The 20389-nt window shown below is 41.1% G+C and overlaps 1 protein-coding gene and 1 pseudogene across 2 annotated transcripts; both read left to right on the top strand.

Moving 5' to 3' along the window:
• The first annotated feature begins 3674 nt into the window (after positions 1–3674).
• On the top strand, positions 3675–15722 carry LOC110724748 (annotated as a pseudogene).
• A 380-nt stretch (positions 15723–16102) lies between these two features.
• On the top strand, positions 16103–20329 carry LOC110724747 (protein FAR1-RELATED SEQUENCE 5-like). 2 transcript variants are annotated; one of them, XM_021904201.1, is made up of 7 exons: positions 16103–16378; positions 16903–18010; positions 18255–19257; positions 19337–19426; positions 19502–19585; positions 19669–19734; positions 19824–20329. In XM_021904201.1, the coding sequence occupies exons 1-7, from the start codon at positions 16144–16146 to the stop codon at positions 20304–20306; spliced, it is 3069 nt and encodes a 1022-aa protein (XP_021759893.1). In that variant the 5' UTR covers positions 16103–16143; the 3' UTR covers positions 20307–20329. The 2 variants fall into 2 exon arrangements, with proteins under 2 accessions (XP_021759893.1, XP_021759894.1); XM_021904202.1 differs by lacking the exon at positions 19337–19426.
• The last annotated feature ends 60 nt before the right edge of the window (positions 20330–20389 follow it).

Here is a 20389-nt window from a genome sequence, read left to right as displayed (position 1 = left end):
CCAATAATTGACAATTGTCCAGACTACTGATAGTAACCTTACAAAAATTTGGACACTATATAACTTAGATTTACGGTTAGGAAATTATTTGAGTCACGTTGTTTAATTTCGCACCTTAACTTTGCATTTTAAAGTTTGGTAGATTTTATTTGTAAATGGTGAACTCGTGAGGATATTTATTAGGCTTGGAAACAGGTCAAAAACCTTATATTAATTTTAAAACTATAGAGCATATATTGAAAATTTAGACTTATTTCATGCACCTTCGTATTGTAAATAACTAACTCCTACTATTTATGCGCTTGCAATTTTATAGATGGTGTTTAGGTTAATTGTTTCAAAGTCTTAAAAAATGGTATGTAATACTTGAAATTTTGAGTAAATCGTGTTTTCATTGTGATTTTAAATTTTCAACGGTAATTTATTTTATTTTATTTTTTAAAATAATCAATATGTCTGTGCAATTTTATTTTATTTTATATTTTTTTTTTGGTGTTTAGAGAGCCATAAGAGTGGGGGTGAGAATAGATCTCAGGATTTCCTGAAACCGGGAGGGAAGCTCGAACCACTTGAGCTATCCCTCACTCTCAACAAAACAAACAAAGGTTGATGAGACATTCGACACAAACTTTAGTGTATTTTGTCTCCGATTGTTGTACTATATATGCAATTATTGTACGTACTCTACTCCATATTTTTTTTAATGTAAGATGAAGAACCTTACTGAACCACTACCTCTCACAGGTTAAATCAGTCTAACTCCGTAAGTTAACGCTTGAGAGTAGAGGAGCGAGGTAGGGAGTCCTCCTACCTTCAGGCAAATATAGTTGGTGGGGCTTAAACTTATGAGATCTCAAACTCATAAGATCTAGTCTTCAAAAAAAAAAAAAAAAACACAAAGTCACAATGTGAGTTTCCAACAAATTCCACCAAGCAAACTTTGTTAATTATTGTACTTCATATGTTCAAATCCATTTACTCCCAAATTTCCACATATAAATTAAACTAGTTGTATAACATTCATTATTCACATGTACATACTCACGCTCTAATTTTAAATTTACATAGAGGCATAGAGCACTCTCTAAATGTAAAAAAAAATAAAATTAATTGTATCATGTATGTTAAACACCCGATTATATGATAGAAATTATTACATTTAATCCCCATTATGATAAAAATAATACCAAAAAAACAAAAACAAAACATCTATAAATCTATAATGTGCAATTGAGCACATTATATTGGCACCGTAGTGAAGAATGTCATGCATCATGTTATTGCAACTACGAGTGGCAATGTATATCCAATTAAGACAAGTGTCCAAACTATTGATAGTAACCTTTGCTTAAATGGACACTAACCAATCTTTAGTTGAGAAAATATTTGACTCACGTTGTTTCATTTTCCACCTTAATTTTTATTTGCATCTCAAATTATTTTCGGTATAGTTATATTGATTTGAAGTGGTTATGAACTCGTGATGAAATTAACTAGCTAGCCTCGGAGACGATAATAATACTGTATTATGAAATTATTTTTGCTAAACTAAAGTTATATTTATTTAGCTGATGTAAGTATTATTTATTATTTTATTATTTTCTATTTTATGATATATATTTTTTCAATACAGTTATTGATATTTATTATTTAGCTGAATTTATTTTTATTGGACGTAGATTAATTTTTATTAAATTAAACTTATTTTTACAAGCTGAGTTTATTTTTACTATATCATTTTAGGTATACCTTAAGTGGTTAGTGCTTCCTTCCCGATTCCAGGAGATCCTAGGATCGATTCTCATCCTCACCGTTGTGGCCTTCTAAAGTCTAAACACCAAAAAAAACTTCAATTCATCAATTAAACCTGTATATTTCCGATCATATGCATATTTTGCTATTGACTATAATGCTAAATTATACGTAGTATATATTATGATATAATAGCTTTATTTTCTTTCCCCACATGAAAGATTAAAAATTCTTCAAAAAAATTTGTTTTTTTTTTTTTTTTTTTGCTAGATGAACTTATATTATTCGATCAAGGTCTTAGCTTAATTAATTATTATATGAGGTTTTAATTGGTAAAGGTAAAATGCTTTGGAGTGGAAGAATAAAATGAATAATTCTGATAAACCACCCTTAATTTAACTCTCCAAGCTTGCCACTAAATGAGCCAATGTATTCCTAGCCATCTTCGTATGAGAAATAACAAAATCAGTAATAGACATACTTTGTACATTGTATGGACGCCTATGTCATCAAAAATTAAATTGTTTATCGTTTTTACCACGTACTTGTAGATTGCATCACCTTCAAGCCAAAGTATTATACTCGAAATTAAGCACTGAGTAGCTTACTGTAAGCCATTTAGTACAACCTCGGATACAAGTCATCGAATCACATCCCACTCCAGCACTCCACCTCAATACTCTCTTGGAAGTTCTTGATAGAAAAACAAGAGAGTTGGGAAAAAACAAGAGAGAGAGAAAAACAAATGAAAGGGGAAAAGTTCCACATTGGTTAGGGAGAAAGGTTTTGCCTTGTTTTTATATTGTAATGTCTTATCATTACTTAGTTGGGTGAGTGGCAGACTGGCAGGTAGGTGTTACTCCACACACACAAACTGGTAGGTAGTTGGGTGACTTGGGGAAGTCCTTGATAGATAATTTTTTGGAGAAATTTTATTTCCTTTCTTTGTTAATAGAATTTTTTTTTTAAACAGTTGAGATTATTCTTTTTTTTTTTTTAACTGTTGGGATTACGGAATATAATTAGTCATTAACCCCTTGTTTTTAGCTGACTGATTCAATTCCTTGATTATTGTTTATGTTCCAATCGGATTTGTGAGTACACATAAACTCCGGTGCCGTGCTTATTTTGGTGGCGACTGCTTCTACTCTACTGCACCGGGAGGTAGCGCGGAATCGTCTTCTAGGTTAGTGGTTCTCCACGACGCGGCAATTGTCAGTTTGGTTCACGCATCAAGAGATAAGTAATTTCAGTTTTATTGCTTAGTAGTATAACATACTCTTCATCGTAGCCATTTTTATTTTACCCACATTTTGAATTGTGTAATTTTACGTCCATATTTATATTATCCTAGCTAGATAGCCACAAAGAGAATGAGATCGACCAACAAGCAATTGAGAATTTGAGATTATCGTTGATGATGGGGGAAGAAGAGTAAAACAATTTTTCGCATATGAACGACAAAACTCTACTTTTATGTTATTTGAAATTTAGGACTCATTGGATAACGAACATTTTACACATGAGATTCATGTCAATTGTCAAGGGAAATATATATGGCTGCAATAGCAAATGCAGTCATTCGTTAAGAAATTTCTTTAGTTTAACGTGCAATATTTTTAATTTTTGCTCGGAAATCTTTGCAGATTAATATCATTACTAATGTTATTACGTAGTACGACTTTTGTAAAAAAAAAATAATAATAATAATAATAAAAAAGAATCTACACTTGCCTAATAGAGTTCATTTATCACTAGCTTGTGTTACTGTATATGATAAGATTGTCAACCATAAAATACTTTTTTTGATCTAAATCAACAGAAAAGTATGACTATTTCAAGAAAAATTGCTTTTAATTATTGCAATCTCAGCTATAAATACCCCCCATATAATATCATTTATACTACAACAAATCAAAAATTTCAACTATTAGATACATATATATATAGGATTATAAGTTCGTTCATCTACTTTGCTTATTATATTATTATGTCAATTTTTGGTGTGACTACGTTATACGTAGCCCTTGCTACGAGTTTTATGTTCTACGTAGCCATTGCATCCGATCCTCCACCCCTTCAAGATTTTTGTGTAGGTGTAACTAACCCTCATTCAGCAGGTCCGACCTCTACTCGAGTACTCGCTTACTTGAATTATAAGCTTACTTAGTTATTCTAGAGTACGTACCTATGCATATGCACGCATATGCCTAAGAGTATGTGTTTGGGGTAAAAATACCCTAAACACGTGGCCCAATGGCCTAGTGACACGTGGCCCGTTGGTCAGCAGGGCTCCAATCCTCTGCTGACACGTGTCCTCTAAACCCTAAAAGGGAAACCATCCCTTCCCCACTATAAATAGTGGAAGGACCCTCATTAATGGGGGGCTGGAACATTTGTTGTTCACATTGAATACTCCTCAAAAAGAAAAACACTTACCCCGAGCAATATTAATTGCAGAATTCTCCCATTACGCGAGAAGTAACTTCTACATTACGTGCATTCTACCTCCCGTATCTTTACTAACTTGATCGTCGGAGGCGGAGCTCCTACCCCCAGGAGTCTTCGTGATTTTGCAGGCACAGGCGTCGAAGGGCATTCTTGGAATTGTAACTCTCCCGCAGGACACATCAAAAAACCCTGAAACATTTGGCGTCGTCTGTGGGGAGAGTACTTCTAAGATGACTTCTGATACTGTGTCACCGAATCAGGGCAAACGGCCTGTGGTCGAGCCTGAGGTCCAGACGGACCATGAAAGTGGAGACGAAATTGAAACATATGTGGCCCCGGATGGGTCTTTCAGAACGAAGCACCCTCGTGCTAAAGATAGAAGAGAACGGGAAATCAGCCAAGCTGCTCCCAGCAACCCAGCCGGGCAACCGGCTGGAATTGCCCAAACGGTGGAGGGCTCAGCCCCCGTTACAAGAAACGAACTCATGTCTTTCATGAATAGTTTCAAGGGTGAGATCAAGAGCCTCATCCGGTCAGCTACTCCAAAGAAGGGTCAGCCGGCCAAGAAGCCTTCTGGAAAGAAGGCGGTCAAAGAACGAGTTCCTACCCCTCATCCCAAGCCAAAGGAGGGGGAGGGCTTAAGGTTTGATCCAAGCAGACTCCGTTTTCCTCAAGGGGAGCTGCGAAAGGCCATCCGGCACGTACAGCCGGATGGCTCCAAGAAAACATTCTCAGACGCCCGCACATTTCTCCAAGAGAAGCGAGGTCAGGCGTCTGCGTCGGCCTCAACGTCGACATTCCCGGACAGTTTCCATGACGTCTCACACAGGCGTACGGGAACGAACCTTGGGAGCCAGACGGGCGAAGCTTCTGCCCGGTCTGGACCCAAAGTGATCCAGCCTGGCCTATTCGGCACACCGAATGGGTTGGGTGGATCCCCTTTTATGTCACCGGGTCTTTTCGGTGGGCAAGCGCAGCAGCCGTTCCAACCCACGGACTGGCAGCTGCGCCTGCTAAATTTGGGGGAACAGCCAACGGCGTTCTCACCAGAGATAACCCAGGCGGCACAGCCGCCTAAGATCAAGAATGTTTTGGTGGGGCCTATGACGGCACCACCAACCCAGAAGACCATCTAATGGCCTACTCTAAACTCATGTACCTCCAGGGGTTAGATGATGCCGTCTGGTGTCGATGCTTCCCGGCTACCCTCAAGGGCATAGCCCAGCGGTGGTTTGGTAACCTACCAGCCGGTTGCATCAACAGCTTTCGAACTTTGGCGTACTTGTTTACGTCAAATTTCTCAATGAATATTCCTGCCAAAAAGACTAGCCTCGACCTAGGGGCAATACAGCAGGGCGACCGGGAGGGCCTCCGGTCATACGTCAGACGGTTCAATCTGATGAGAATTCAGATTCCAGGACTATCAGACGAAGTGGCCTATACAGACTTCTTTCGAGGTCTGAAGGATGGGTCGACCTTTAAGTTTGACCTCGTCCGGAAGAGGGTTGCTACCCTCCAAGAGGCGTTAATTGAAGCTGAAGCCTATATACAGGCGACGGAGCTTTGTGCTGTCAAGCAGCCGTCAGATTATAAAAAGTCTGACAAAAAAAAGAGCCGGCAACAGCATCAGCCGGCAAGAAAGGAAGAAAAGAGAAAAGGGGTCTGGGCAGCTGACCGATCAGGACAGCCGGCCCAGAAGATCAGGCGGAAGTCAGAATCGTATGCTCCCAAATACGAGTTCGCAAAAGATTGCTCCACCATCCTCCTGGAAATCAAATACCGGATGTCTCTCGACAAACCGGCTGAAATGAAAAGCCCCGTGAATAAACGGGACAAGAGAAAGTATTGCCAATACCACGAGGATGTCGGCCACGACACCGATGGCTGCTATAGCCTCAGGCGGCTATTGGACCGTCTGGCAGATGAGGGGGCCCTAAAATCCTACCTACCCAAGGCTAAGGGTAATACCCAGGCCAAGAAAGGGCAGGCGGCAAAAACCGGCCCAGCAAACTCCGAGACGGATGAAGAGACCATCTTCACAATAGCAGGCGGTTTTGCCGGAGGGGGTCCTACCATCCGGGGCACCAAAGACAACATCAGGAAGCTGGTCAACTCAGTGGATGAGGGCCAGGCGTCGAAAGACATCTTTCCTGAGGTCCTTATTTCTGAAAAGGACCGGGGCAAGGTCAGGCGGCCTCATGATGACCCCATCGTCATCGAATGCAAGGTTGCCAACCAGAAGGTTGGCCGAATCCTAATAGACACCGGGAGCTCATCTGACCTAATCAGTTATCAGTGCTTGACCAAGCTCAAGTACACATCCGGTAACATGCACCAGGCTCCTCACCCACTAGTCGGTTTTGGGGGTGGAGTAGTGCATCCGGTCGGAAGCATAGATCTTCCGATCCGGCTGGGTGAAAAGGGGCAAGGACGCCACATGATAGTCAAGTTTTTAGTTGTGGAGGAGCTGTCCGCCTACAACATGATATTTGGCCGTCCTACCCTCAACGCATCTAAGGCTGTCATCATCCCGTCCCTCATGTTGGTCAAATTTCAAAAGGATGATGGTACAGTCGGTGCCCTAAGCGGGGACCAGAAGACGGCAAGAGAGTGCTATCTCTCTGACGTCAAGACAACTATGGGTGCAGCCGGCCAGGGCGAGCCCATAGATATTGATAACTGCGACCCAGCAGTCCCGGCTCCAAGGGCAGCCGGTATGAAAAGAAAGGCGGACCAACTGGCACCCGTCAAAAAGGAGAAATAACAATCACTAGCCGGGGAAAGGTCAGATGACCAACGACCTCAGCCGGCTGGTGACTGCCTTGATGTCATCCTAGATGACAGCCGTCCTGAAAGAACAGTCAAGGTCGGGACGGTAGCCTTCGAACGGTTGGGAGAAGGCTTGCTCCAGCTGCTGAAGGAATTCAAAGACGTCTTTGCCTTTGAAGTGGAAGAGATGTCAGGCGTCAGCCCGGATCTTGCTGTCCACAAGCTAGCCGTAGATCCCAAAAAGCAGCCGGTTAGGCAGAAAAAGAGGGATCATGGTGGAGAAAGATCTCAAGCGGCAGCAGCTGAGGTCAAAAAGTTGTTGGATGCTGGGTTCATTAGGCAATGCTACTACCCGGATTGGGTGGCAAATGTCGTTCTAGTAAAGAAGCCGAACGGTACTTGGCGGATGTGTGTGGATTACACAGATCTGAACAAAGCATGCCCAAAAGATAGCTACCCGCTTCCAAAGATTGACAGCCTAGTCGACTCAACAGCCGGCCATGCGTTAATGAGCTTTATGGATGCTTATTCCGGCTTCCATCAAATACCTCTCTGGAAGAAAGATCAGGAGAAGACGGCTTTTGTCACTGATCAGGGGTTATTCTGCTATACGGTGATGCCGTTTGGGTTGAAGAATGCACCGGCTACATTCCAGCGCATGATAAACACCGTTTTTATCAACCAGATTGGCAGGAATGTAGAGGCGTATATCGATGACATGATAGTCAAATCCAAGCTACAGACGGGTCACCTAGCAGACCTGCGAGAAACCTTCACCATACTCAGGCGGCACCGGGTCATGCTTAACCCAAAGAAATGCGTATTTGGTGTTGAGTCTGGGAAGTTTCTCGGATTCTTGATTGACCAAAGAGGCATCGAAGCTAATCCGGAAAAAATACAGGCGGTAATTGACATGAAGTCTCCCCGCACTGTAAAAGAGGTCCAGAAGTTGACCGGTTGTCTGGCGGCATTGGGGAGGTTCCTCAGCCGGTCAGGTGACAAGTGCCTCTATTTCTTCCAGGCAATCAGGAAGAGGTCAAGGTTTGAATGGGGTGAAGAAGCAGAGGCGGCATTCCAGAGGCTTAAGCAGCACTTGCATTCTTTGCCAAGGCTAGTGAGCCCCCTACCCCGGGAGGTTCTATACATGTACCTAGCCGTCTCTGATCACGCCCTTAGTGCCGTTCTCCTCGCTGAGAGAGACGGCATTCAGCTGCCGGTGTACTTCATCAGCCATGTCTTTAAAAATGCTGAGCTCCGGTACCCCATGATCGAAAAATTTGGGTTGGCCTTATTCGTAGCAGTCAAGCGGTTGAAGCCTTATTTTTTGGCACATCCGGTTGTGGTATACACAGATCAGCCGCTCAAGCGTACGATGACTGCTATAGAGTCATCCGGTAGAATGATCAAGTGGGCTGTTGAAATACAAGGCCTTGAGATAACTTTTGAACCCAGGCGGGCAGTGAAAGGTCAGGCGTTTGCCGACTTTATTGTCGAGATGACTAGGCCGGTGCACCCGGAAAACCCTGATCAGGTCTGGAAGTTATTTGTAGACGGCAGCTCTACGGTGAACGGCTGTGGTGCAGGTGTTATCTGTCATTCCCTGGAAGGGGATAAGTTTGAATATGCACTACGGTTTAAGTTCCAAGCCTCCAACAATGAGGCAGAGTATGAAGCCCTGCTAGCCGGATTGCGCATGTGTAAGGCAGCCGGTGCAAGAAAGGTCGACGCCTGCTCAGATTCACAGCTGATCGTTAGCCAATACCTTGGTGACTACGAAGCCACCCATCCGGCTATGATCAAATATTTGCAGGCGGTCAAAGAGGAGGCTGGGTCCTTCGATGAATTTCATCTGCGACAGGTGCCGCGGTCTGAAAACAATCAGGCGGATGCCCTCTCAAAGTTGGCATCATCAGCCTTCGGTGATGCTCCTAGGACGGTCTTTTGGGAAGTCATTGAAAAACGAAGTATTCAGAATGATCCCATTGGAGTCTTGGACAGAACTGCTACTTGGATGGATCCCATCCGGTCCTTTTTGACGGATGGTACCTTGCCGGATGACCCTTCAGAAGCATCAGCGCTCAAGAAGCGTGCTTCAAGTTTTGTTATGCATCAAGGGGAACTCCTCCGGAAGGAATACCTGCAGCCGTTTTTGAAATGTGTAACCCCGGATAGGGGGAGAGAAGTTTTGGAAGATCTGCACGCGGGGTTTTGTGCCTCGCATATTGGCGGCAGGTCCCTGGCCAGAAGAACCAGACGGCAAGGGTACTTCTGGCCCACCCTTGAAGCGAATGCCATGGATCTAGTAAAGAGATGCGACAAGTGCCAAAAATTCGCTAAGTTGATACATCAACCGGCAACAGAACTCACGGCAATCCATAGTCCGGTTCCGTTTGCTAAATGGGGCATGGACATTTTGGGACCTTATACGCCTGCATCAGGCGGCCGCCGCTACATTCTTGTAGCAGTAGACTACTTCACCAAATGGGTTGAGGCAGAGGCGGTAAAAGGGATTAAAACGAAAGACGTGATTTCTTTCATCTGGAGAAACGTCATCACCCGGTTCGGGGTTCCAATGTCCATGGTTTTCGACAACGGACCGCAGTTCGAAACGCCTGTCCTGAAGACCTGGTTGGGAGACCAAGGAATTTCCCATTGTTTTGCATCCGTTGGCCGTCCTCAGGCAAACGGTCAAGTTGAGGCTTTTAACAAGTTGATCTCAGACGGGATAAAGAAGAAAGTAGAAAGAGCCGGTGGACTATGGGCAGAGGAATTACCTCATGTCCTTTGGGCTATCCGGACAACCAAAAAGGGGGCAACCGGTGAGACCCCATTTCTCATGACATACGGCACTGAAGCAGTTCTTCCCATTGAACATTATGAGCCTACTCTACGCATTATGTTATATGATGAGGAGGCTAACTGGGAAGCTAGGCGGTTGGCATTAGACGCTCTTCCAGAGCGAAGGGGGAATGCTGCCTTGCGTCATGAGATCTACCGTCTGCGTATGACTAGAGCCTACAACAAGCGGGTTCGTAAAAGACCTTTGAAAGAAGGAGATTTTGTGCTTCGCAAAATGGAGGCAACCGGTAGGGCCAATGAACAAGGCAAATTAACCCCAAATTGGGAGGGACCCTACCGGATCTTTGAAGAAGTACGAGACGGCACTTACCGCCTGGAAACTCCAGACGGAAGAAAGTTGCCTAGAACTTGGAATGTAGATAACCTCAAAAAATACTACTTCTAAGTATTGTACATCTTTTGAAAATTTTCAAATGATTAATGAGAATTACATTCAATTTTGTATACAGCCGCCATGTCTTGTGCCTACCACAAGCGGCACCAGTAACTAATTTTTTCATCCGGTGACACCCATACGGGTGAATTCATCGAAGAGAACATCTCCCATTTGGGTGGTAAATTGTTCTAAGCGATCACACAGGCGGAAAAATCCGCCTGACGATCCTTCGCACCAAAAAAGGGCAGGCTAGCAACCCCAAACTTGCAGCCGGCTCACTTTTTGGAAGGACAGCCGGTACTCAATACCGCCGCCTGACTCTCTAAGAGCAGGCCTAAAAACATTTGGTCTAGGCCATAATTCATTCAGGGGTATGCTTGCAAAAGCCCAACCGGTGAATGGACATCCTAATCTGGCGTGATTCTTTTGCGAAGTCCCGACCGGTAATTCAGTATAAACCGACTGGCTCCCGAATCTAATGTTGGCACTTAGTGTATATTCGAGCTATATCATATGGATAGTCGCCTGGCTTGCAAAGACCCAGACCGCTATCCAGGAGCAATTACCCAGACGGCAGTGTTCCCGGTGGGGTCTTCTTGGCAACCCTAGTAAATTTCTTCGCCTAGTTTGCGAAGACCCAAGCGACAGTGTTACCGGTGGGGTCCTCTTGGCAACCTTTGCAAATTTCTTTGCTGTTTGCGAAGACCCAAGCGGCAGTGTTACCGGTGGGGTCTTCTTGGCAACCCTAGTAAATTTCTTCGCCTAGTTTGCGAAGACCCAGACGGCAGTGTTACCGGTGGGGTCTTCTTGGCAACCCTAGTAAATTTCTTCGCCTAGTTTGCGAAGACCCAGACTGCAGTGTTCCCGGTGGGGTCTTCTTGGCAACCCTAGTAAATTTCTTCGCCTAGTTTGCGAAGACCCAAGCGGCAGTGTTACCGGTGGGGTCCTCTTGGCAACCCTAGTAAATTTCTTTGCTGTTTGCGAAGACCCAAGCGGTAGTGTTACCGGCGGGGTTCTTTTGGTTATCCTCGCAGAAATATGTATAAAAAAATAACAAGAATTCTAGTATTGAAGTGCAGAAACATAAAAAGCATTCAAAAGTCGGCTCAGCCGGTGAAAATGTTAATATTCAAAATAAAAATTATTACAGCTTAGCCCATCTCATCCGGTGCTATTACAAGATAATGCAAGGCGCGCAGGCCGGGAAGTAGTTGCTACTCCAGGCGAACAGTGAACCAGTCCTCTTCCGGTTGGTTCTGGGTTGGATCAGGGTGAGCGGCTGCGTCGGCTTCAGGAACTTCTTCCTCTTCAGCAGCCTCCGCCTGCCGTCGCGCAATCTCCTCCCTAACCCAAGCGTCATAGGGTCCGGGCCCCGGCTCATTCGCCTCCTCGGCCAGAATGGCAAGATCAGAATATTTGAAGGCGAGTTCCCAGACGGTGAAGTCCGCCTCCGGGTGGATGAGGGAAAACGCCCGTTGCATCCGGTTTGCACAGTCATGCTCATTCTCTTCAATGAGCCTCTCCTGCTCCGACTCCAAGGTGGCCTTGAAGTTCTCATTGGCAGCAGCCGCCTCTTTGCGCAGGCGCTCATTCTCTTTGGCAAGGCGGCCATTTTCAGTCTCCGCCTTGCTCAGCCGTTGGAGGGGCTCTTTCTGTTCCTCCAACTTTTTATTGGCATCATCCAGGGACGCCTGCAGTTGGTCAACTTGGTTTTTCAGCTGATCAATCTGTTGTTGGAGGGCCTTGGTCTTCTCCGCCTGTTCCATGCGTATAGATTTAGATTCTAAGCCATGCATGTACAAAGAGTAGTCAGCAACATTATGGGCGTCATCAACAGCCCGTTTGCTTCTCTTTACCTCTTCAGACTTGCGGGTATAAGCTCGTTTGAGCCCCTCTACGCGCAGCATAGCCTGCAAAAATACAGCCGGTTAATACTGCATATTTAAAAATGCACGTCAAGAAAATTACCGCATGGTTGTTGGAGCATACGTCGGCCAGGTCGACCAACACCCGGTCGGCATTAAAGGAGTTGATCCCAGGGATCGCCTCCTTCTCGTCCCTGGGGACGGCTTTCAGCATGGCCCGGGCATATTGTGCCCCGTCCGGCCAGCGGGGAGAATTATCTGCACCAGAAACAGACGGTGAGAAACTCGCATATGCTCTGCCTATAGATTGCCGGCTGATTGGAGAATCCCCCGGCTGCGATCGAGACTGTGAATAAGACTTGACCCGCATGGCTTTTATTGTGTCGTGGAGAGGGAAGCGGACTCCGGCCACGAAGGCCGCCTCGTAGCACCCGAACCAAGCGTTCGCGTTCGGTTGTCCATCCTCCCACCATATTGTTCCCAGAGCAGCCGGGATTTTTATTGTATAGTCACCCCCCAGCGGCCGCCGTTTGATAAAATCTGGCAGCGCAGCCCGCATGAGCTCGCGGTCCTTAGAGGAGACGGCGATCATGAGAGGATAGTTCCTATTATCCCAAGAAGGCCTCTCCGCCTCCTCGCTATCCTCAGATTCGGTTAAGTAGCTGCTACTGCTACTTTGAACGTGACCGGCATCAGAGCCGGCTGGGGAGTTGGAGACCTCCTTATCAGAGCCTACTTGCTCTCTGGTCTCCTGGAGGGGAGCAGTCTCTTCGTTTAAAATGCTATCACCCGGGGTGCTAGGAGCGCCCCCGGGTGAGCCTCTCTGCTCTACCTCTCCTTGCTCTACTTCACCGCCTGAAGCTGGGACCTCAGGCGGCTGCTCATCTGAGCTCCCACTTCTGTAGTTGGGATCTCTGGCAGTAGACCAGATTCTGGCCATTGTGTCGCACAGACACAGAGTCGGTCGATATGGGTGTTGAAAAAGGGTTGTCCCAAAGAACAGAGGCGGCAGACCCAGTTCTAGACTCAGCCGTACTAATAAACCGGCTGAGTTCACAGCTAGGTTCCGGGTATGGGTATAAGGGGTCCATCTACTTATGGGACCAATGAACAAAAATGCGAGTAAAAGACTCAAACGGAAATACATGAAAAAGCTAGAAAGAATAGAGACGGTACCTAGAAGAAAATCTGGAAATTCTTTGGGATGCTTGCGAAGACGCAGGCGGTTCAAAATCCGGCTGGGTTTCTCTGATTACCCTCTCGAAAACCTTTGGCTAGCTTGCAACGACCCAGACGGTCTGTAGACCGGTTGCTCTCAACGAATCTCAACTCCGAATGCTCTCAACTCTCAAATTGCCGGCTGCTCTCAAATTTTCAGAAATTTGGCAAAGTTTGTAAATGAGAGCTCGGGGGACATCTTCTCCTATTTATAGAATTTGTCCCAGAAGGTGAAAAGTCGTGACTCTTCGCCTTCTGCTTTTCCGTCCTTCAAAAAGAATCTGAAGAGTTGTAAAAAAAAAAAAAAAACCTTTCACCGGCGCCACGTGGCACCCTGCCACGTCAGCACCAGTGAGGGGCAAATGTTTGGGGTAAAAATACCCATAACACGTGGCCCAATGGCCTAGTGACACGTGGCATCCAGCCGTTGGTCAGCAGGGCTCCAATCCTCTGCTGACACGTGTCCTCTAAACCCTAAAAGGGAAACCATCTCTTCCCCACTATAAATAGTGGAAGGACCCTCATTAATGGGGGGCTGGAACATTTGTTGTTCACATTGAATACTCCTCAAAAAGAAAAACACTTACCCCGAGCAATATTAATTGCAGAATTCTCCCATTACGCGAGAAGTAACTTCTACATTACGTGCATTCTACCTCCCGTATCTTTACTAACTTGATCGTCGGAGGCGGAGCTCCTACCCCCAGGAGTCTTCGTGATTTTGCAGGCACAGGCGTCGAAGGGCATTCTTGGAATTGTAACTCTCCCGCAGGACACATCAAAATACCCCGAAACAGTATGCGTTCATGAATCATGTGTTTTCCTTGTTCATTTTATCAATTTTGCTTATTTAGATTTTTCCAAGTAAATGACCAAAGCTGATAGAACGAAAACCAAAATATAAACCTTAAATGGATACTCCTAGCTAGTTCTTACGAGTAGTTGTTTACCTGAAAATAAGATAGAGGTATTAAACTGTTATGTGCGGAGTATTAGTTTGTTATATTATGTTATTTAATTTGATGGTAACATTTTTTTTATGATCAACATTTTGCAGTGGTTGTCAATGGAAGGCTTTGCAAGAACCCTAAGCATGTGACAATAGATGATTTCTTGTTCAAAGGGTTTAACATTCGCGGAGACAAACAACACTAATGGAGCAAATGCCACCCTAATCGACATTACTCGATTTCCCGGTGTTAACTGATAGATATTATATTTAGGATAATATTTGTCACAGTTTAGGATATATTTAATGTATATTTTGTATGTTTATCGTATCTAGGATTCCTTATCCTAGCGTTGTAAACTCTATATATTTGATCAATGGTGCACACTCCAGATTGAGGAGTTTTCCCGAAATCTAACATTAACACACAAGGGGTGTCCATGGCACGGGTAGACTTTGCACCCTTTGGCCTAAACACCCCTCACTGGCACCCTCGTGGCTCGGAGATCTTTGCCGTGGTAGAGGGGTCATTGTATGCCGGTTTTGTTACAACCGATTATAAGCTATATGACACTATACTCAAAAAAGGTGACATGATTGTTTTTCCTCAAGGTCTAATCCATTTCCAAATTAATATTAAGAAGACAGATGCTTTGGCTGTTGCTTCATTTGGAAGCCAAAATCCGGGGCGTGTTAATGTTGCTAATGGTGTGTTTGGGACTATACCGCGAATTTTAGATGATGTTCTTACTAAGGCGTATCAGGTGGATAGGAAGGTGGTAGAGCAACTTCGTGCCCAATTTTTTAATGAAAACATGTCAATCAACACCGCGAAATTGATTAGTACATACTAATCATGTACTATATATATACTCTATAGTGTGGTCATGAACCAGGGTGCAGTGGTGTGTTTGTGTTATATATTTTTATGCATGAAGGTATGAATGTATGATGCTAAGTACTGTATTGTACGTTTTATTGTAGTTATGGTTTTAAGCTAAGTTTATGTTTACCAGTGTTAAAAGTTAAGTTCGTTATGTTTAATCCAATAGTTGTAATTTGTAAGGGTGTATGTAACGATATTTGCAATAAAATAAGCTTTACACGTAATATTTACACATAGTACAGAGTAATATTTTATCAAATACTACAAATTGTATAATTGATCAGCATTTAATGTTACTCCACAAAATATAAGATATTCTACATGGTTTTTGTCTTTTTGGGATGTAGATAGCTATGTAATATTTTCAATCACTTTTTTTTTTCTTTTTTAATTATCGAGAGATGTTTGCATGGATAGTATAGTATGCACTTAGATGCACATAGAGACTTGAATTTGCCCTTCTCTACTCTTGAGTAAAACACTTCTTCTATTATAAAAGAGATGTAAAATCCAACAGCATTTTACTTTGTTACATATGCTTTCAATAGATTACTGAAAATAAGTGTTTATATACTAGTACATTTAATTTAACTTATGCAAAACATATTAAAAAAAATAATAATAAAATAATTGTATTTGACAACTGCATAAGTCAACTAGATGCGCATAGAAGTCATTAAGTATTTAAGTATTGTGTCCAGAATTAGGCCAATTATGTTACTGGGCTTTGATTTTGTCATTTTGATTGGGAGTAGCAGCTTGCAATTTTGCAAATACCATTTTTTGGGCTGTTTTTGTTGATGGGTTGACATTTCTCTTCATAATTCTTATGAAAATTTTACCCTACACCCTAGTGTAGGGTGTGTTCCCTACACCCCCCCTATGCTACGTCGTTTTGTAGCTGGTATTTGCGATTCTTTCCTTTTTTTTTTTTTTTTTTTTCCTTTTTTTCTTTTTTTCTTTTCTTCCTCTTTTTTCCTTTTTCCTTTGATTCTTATTATTCAATTTATGTATATATATGATTTTAAACCCTATTTTTTCTCTCTCTTCAATTGATCAACCAACCTCCATTTTAGATCTACATTTTTCTCTCGCTAATTCATCTTCTTCATTTGATTTTTTGAACGAATTCGTTAATTGTTACCGATCATCAATGGCGAATTCTGCATCTGGAGATTGCGTTGATTTTGATCGCGATTGCGAGCGTGTGTTTCCTTCTGGACTTCGTTTCGTTGATTCGTTTGTGCAACAATGTGAGTAATTGTGATCATAATTTTTCAATTTTTAATTATCCCTAATTTGTTCTGTTATAATGCTCTGTTAATTTGAACTTAATTGATGTATTATTATTCACTTTCGATTTTTGAATTTACTACTTTGATTACATTATGATGAACGTTTTTGGATTGTTGTACTTTGTATGAACATTTTGTTGCTTCATTTGTTGTTTCATTTGTTGTTTTCTCTGTGTTTTAGAATTGTGTGTTTTTGTCGTATATTTTGTAGATTATACTTTCAATTAATCGTTTATGTTTTCTTATTCATTGTTACTAATGTGTTTATGTTCAGTCTTAAAGTCATTTTTGATCATTTATTTTTACATTTTTATATCGATATTATGTGTAGTGGTAAATAATGAAAATATTGTTCAAAATATTATGTGCTGAAATTCTTTTTGCAATTGATCATGTGCTGTTTTGATATTGAACATTTTACTTATTTGTTATTGTTCATTCATGAAACTCTTTATGATCATTTATAATTGTATATTGTGCAGTGGAAAAAAATGATGATATTATGTATTTAGAAGCAGAACAGTCTGAATTAAAGGATAAAGAATTTAAATCTGAAGATGAAGCTTTCGAAGCGTATAATGAATATGCTTTTAGGAAAGGTTTTGGAATTCGAATTGGGAAGAGTAAGAGAAGAAGAGATGATTCTTTTTTGATGAAAAGATTTGTTTGTTGTAATGAGGGATTCAAAGATAATAAGTGTAAGAATAAAAGGATTTATGAGAAGTTGGATCATCGAACTGGTTGTTTAGCTTTTGTGCAGTTTCATATTGATCATTTAGGGGTCTATACATGTACAAGACATGAAATGGTTCATAATCATGCTATGATTCCTCCTGAAAAAAGGCATTTGATAAGGTCTCAAAGAGATGTGAATAAAGAGCAGCTTCTTTTCATTTCAACAATGAAATTGAGTGGAGTCAAAGTTACTGATTCTTTGAGGGTTCTAAAGAAGGAGGTTGGGGGATCTCCTAATCTTTGTTTTACTGCTTCTGATGCTTATAATGCATTGTCATCTGAAAAAGCTGCCCAAATTGAAGGATGTGATGGTAACCAATTGATTAAATATTTTGCCAAGAGACATGTGGATGAGACAGATTTTTATTATGATTTTGAACAAGATGATAGTGGTGCTTTAGTTAGTTTTTTTTGGCGTGATGGTAGGATGATGAGAGATTATCATTACTTTGGAGATTTGTTGGTTTTTGATACAACTTATAGAACTAATAAATATGGAATGATATGTGCTCCATTTGTTGGGATGAACCATCATGGTAACAATGTCATGTTTGGTATGGGTTTTATTCTTAATGAGCGCACCGAGTCTTTTGATTGGTTGTTTGATACATTTTTGCACTCAATGGGGAGGAAAAGTCCCATTACAATTATGACTGATCAAGCACAAGCGATTGCAGCGGGTATAAGAAACATTTTTCCTTCAACTGTTCATCATCGTTTATGTGTATGGCATCTTGAACAAAATTCTAAGAAACACATTGGAGCATTGAGAGCTTTGGAAGGCTTTACAGATTTGTTTGGATATCTTTTGAAGTATTGTGAAACTCCTGCTGAATTTGAATATTTCTGGAAAAGGTAAATTATTGTTTTTTGTATTTATTTTTTATTTTTATTATGTGATATATTTGATTATTATGTGATATATATATGAACATGTAGTGTTTTACATATGATCATACAATTTACTTTGTTATGTATGTTATCATAATATTATTAGTGTCCATATTGTTTATGATCATTATTCTTTACACAAATGTACATATTTTAATTTATATTTTGTTCATTTTTAAATTAATATATGATCATTTCTGTTATACAGGATGTGTGATAAATACAAATGTGAAAATGATGATTGGTTATGTGATTTGTATAAAATAAAGGAAATGTGGTGTCCTGCTTATTCTAAGAAGTATTGGTCTGGTGGTATATTGTCTTCTCAACGTAGTGAAACTACTAATAAGTCAGTTTCACAACGTCTTAATAAGACTCAAGGTTTATGTGATTTTTATCATGTTTTTCTTGATGTCATTTCTGAGTGGAGAAGTAAGGAAGGTGCAAGAGATTACAATACTCTGAGGGGTAATAGGCACCTAGCTTTTGCTAATATTGGTATATTAGTTCATGCAAGATCATTGTACACTATTCAAGCTTATGTTCTTTTTGAAGAGGAGTTCATTAGGGGGACAGCTTATGATCATGTTGATAATGGTTTGCGTTTTCCAGAATATTCATATCTTCTTTGGAGGCCTGGGAAGGATATAATTAAGCATGAAGTTGTTTTTAATAAGGAAACACATGCAATTTGTTGCACATGCATGTACTTTAGTGAGACTGGTTTACTTTGTTCTCATTCTCTTCGAGTATATCATTTGCATTGTGTGCGTAATATTCCACAAGAGTATATAATGAAACGATGGACAAAGGCTGCCATGTGTAGTCATGGTATTGAAGAACCTATTTTGAGGACAAATGTTGTGGCTACTAGTGTTTGGAGGTCACAAACAATCAGAAAGTTTGTTAAGTTGATAACAAGTTGTCAGAATTCTTTGAATGCAAGGGCAGAGGTTGAGTGTTATTTCAATCTGTTAAAAGAAAAGGTTGAGAGTGTATCAGGTGTAATTGACTTTAGTGAACCTGTTAAAGAGGTTGAAATTGTTGATCTTGAGATCAAGAATCCTCCAAAAGCTAGGCCTAAAGGTGAGAGGAATGTAAGGCCTAAGAGTACCTTGGAGAAGCAGTGTAACAAGGCAAAGGGTAATTTCAAGAGGAAAAAGTCTCTGTACACTCCTTACAAAAGGGGTATAGGGCAAGCAGTTGTACAGGTATATGATCATTTCATATTTTCAAATTGATCATTTCAGTTTTCGTAAATGATCATTTATGTTTTTTCTTTTTAAATAGGAACTTGATGAGAACGGTTGTGCTGTTACTTATGCTAATTCTATTAGTGATCCCATTGAATTGATTGTTTTGAGCAATAAACGGGCTCAGGTAAATTCAAATGTGCCAAAAAAAACATTTTATTTATATTTTATTAATATTGATTTTTATAATTTAAAAATATAGGTCGGCTTAAAATCAGCTGTTGTAGAAGAAATTCCTTCTAGTTCTAAGGAATCAAATCATAGTATTTCCAATGATTTTGATCAGGTATATGAACATTTATGATCTATATTATAATTTTTTTTTATTTAATTTTTTATTTTTTATATTTTTTTTTGGTTTTTTTGTAGGCTACTGGTGAAAGCTCTCTTTCATCTATCATATCTATTGATGTTGATATTTCATCTATTGCTAAGGTTTTTTTTTTTTTCCATATTTGTTTGTATAAGTGTTTGTAACTGATCATATACTGGTTTATTAATGATCAATTTAATTTTTTTTAAAGGCAAAGGATTTAAATCTTGAAGGTGTTTCTGCTGTTCAACCTTGTTCTAATTTTGTTGCAAATAAAGGTGCTTCTGGTGTTAAAACTTACTCTCAAATTAATCCAAGAGTTCCAATTCATACTAGTGCGTCAACAAAATCTCCTGTTGTTATTCAACCTACTGTTCCCAGGAATGTTCAAAATCAAACTCAGAATTGTTCAAACACCAATCCAGAAATGATCATATCCAACTCCAGGAATGTTCAATCAACAAATGTTCAAGTTATTTCTCCTACGGTTCAAATAAATGATCAAGGATTTCCTGTTCAGAATGTTCAAGTTACTCCTCCCACAGTTCAAAGAAATGATCAAGGTGCTCGTGTTCCAATTCTTCAATCAAGAAATGTTCAATTAGGTTCTAAAAAGATTTCTTCTAAATATGATAGGTTGTTAGCCTTTTTTGATACAAGTGTAGCTAAACGTTTGGCTAATAAAGATAAATAATTAGTATTCCAGAACTTTATAAACATTAGACTTTTTTGTAATGTTGATTTAATTACTATTTTGTAATTTTGAATTTTCGATCT

This window comes from Chenopodium quinoa, unplaced genomic scaffold (assembly GCF_001683475.1).
Source record: "Chenopodium quinoa cultivar QQ74 unplaced genomic scaffold, ASM168347v1, whole genome shotgun sequence".
In the NCBI taxonomy this organism is placed as follows: Eukaryota; Viridiplantae; Streptophyta; class Magnoliopsida; order Caryophyllales; family Amaranthaceae; genus Chenopodium; species Chenopodium quinoa.
This window is presented reverse-complemented; position numbering and strand designations above follow the sequence as displayed.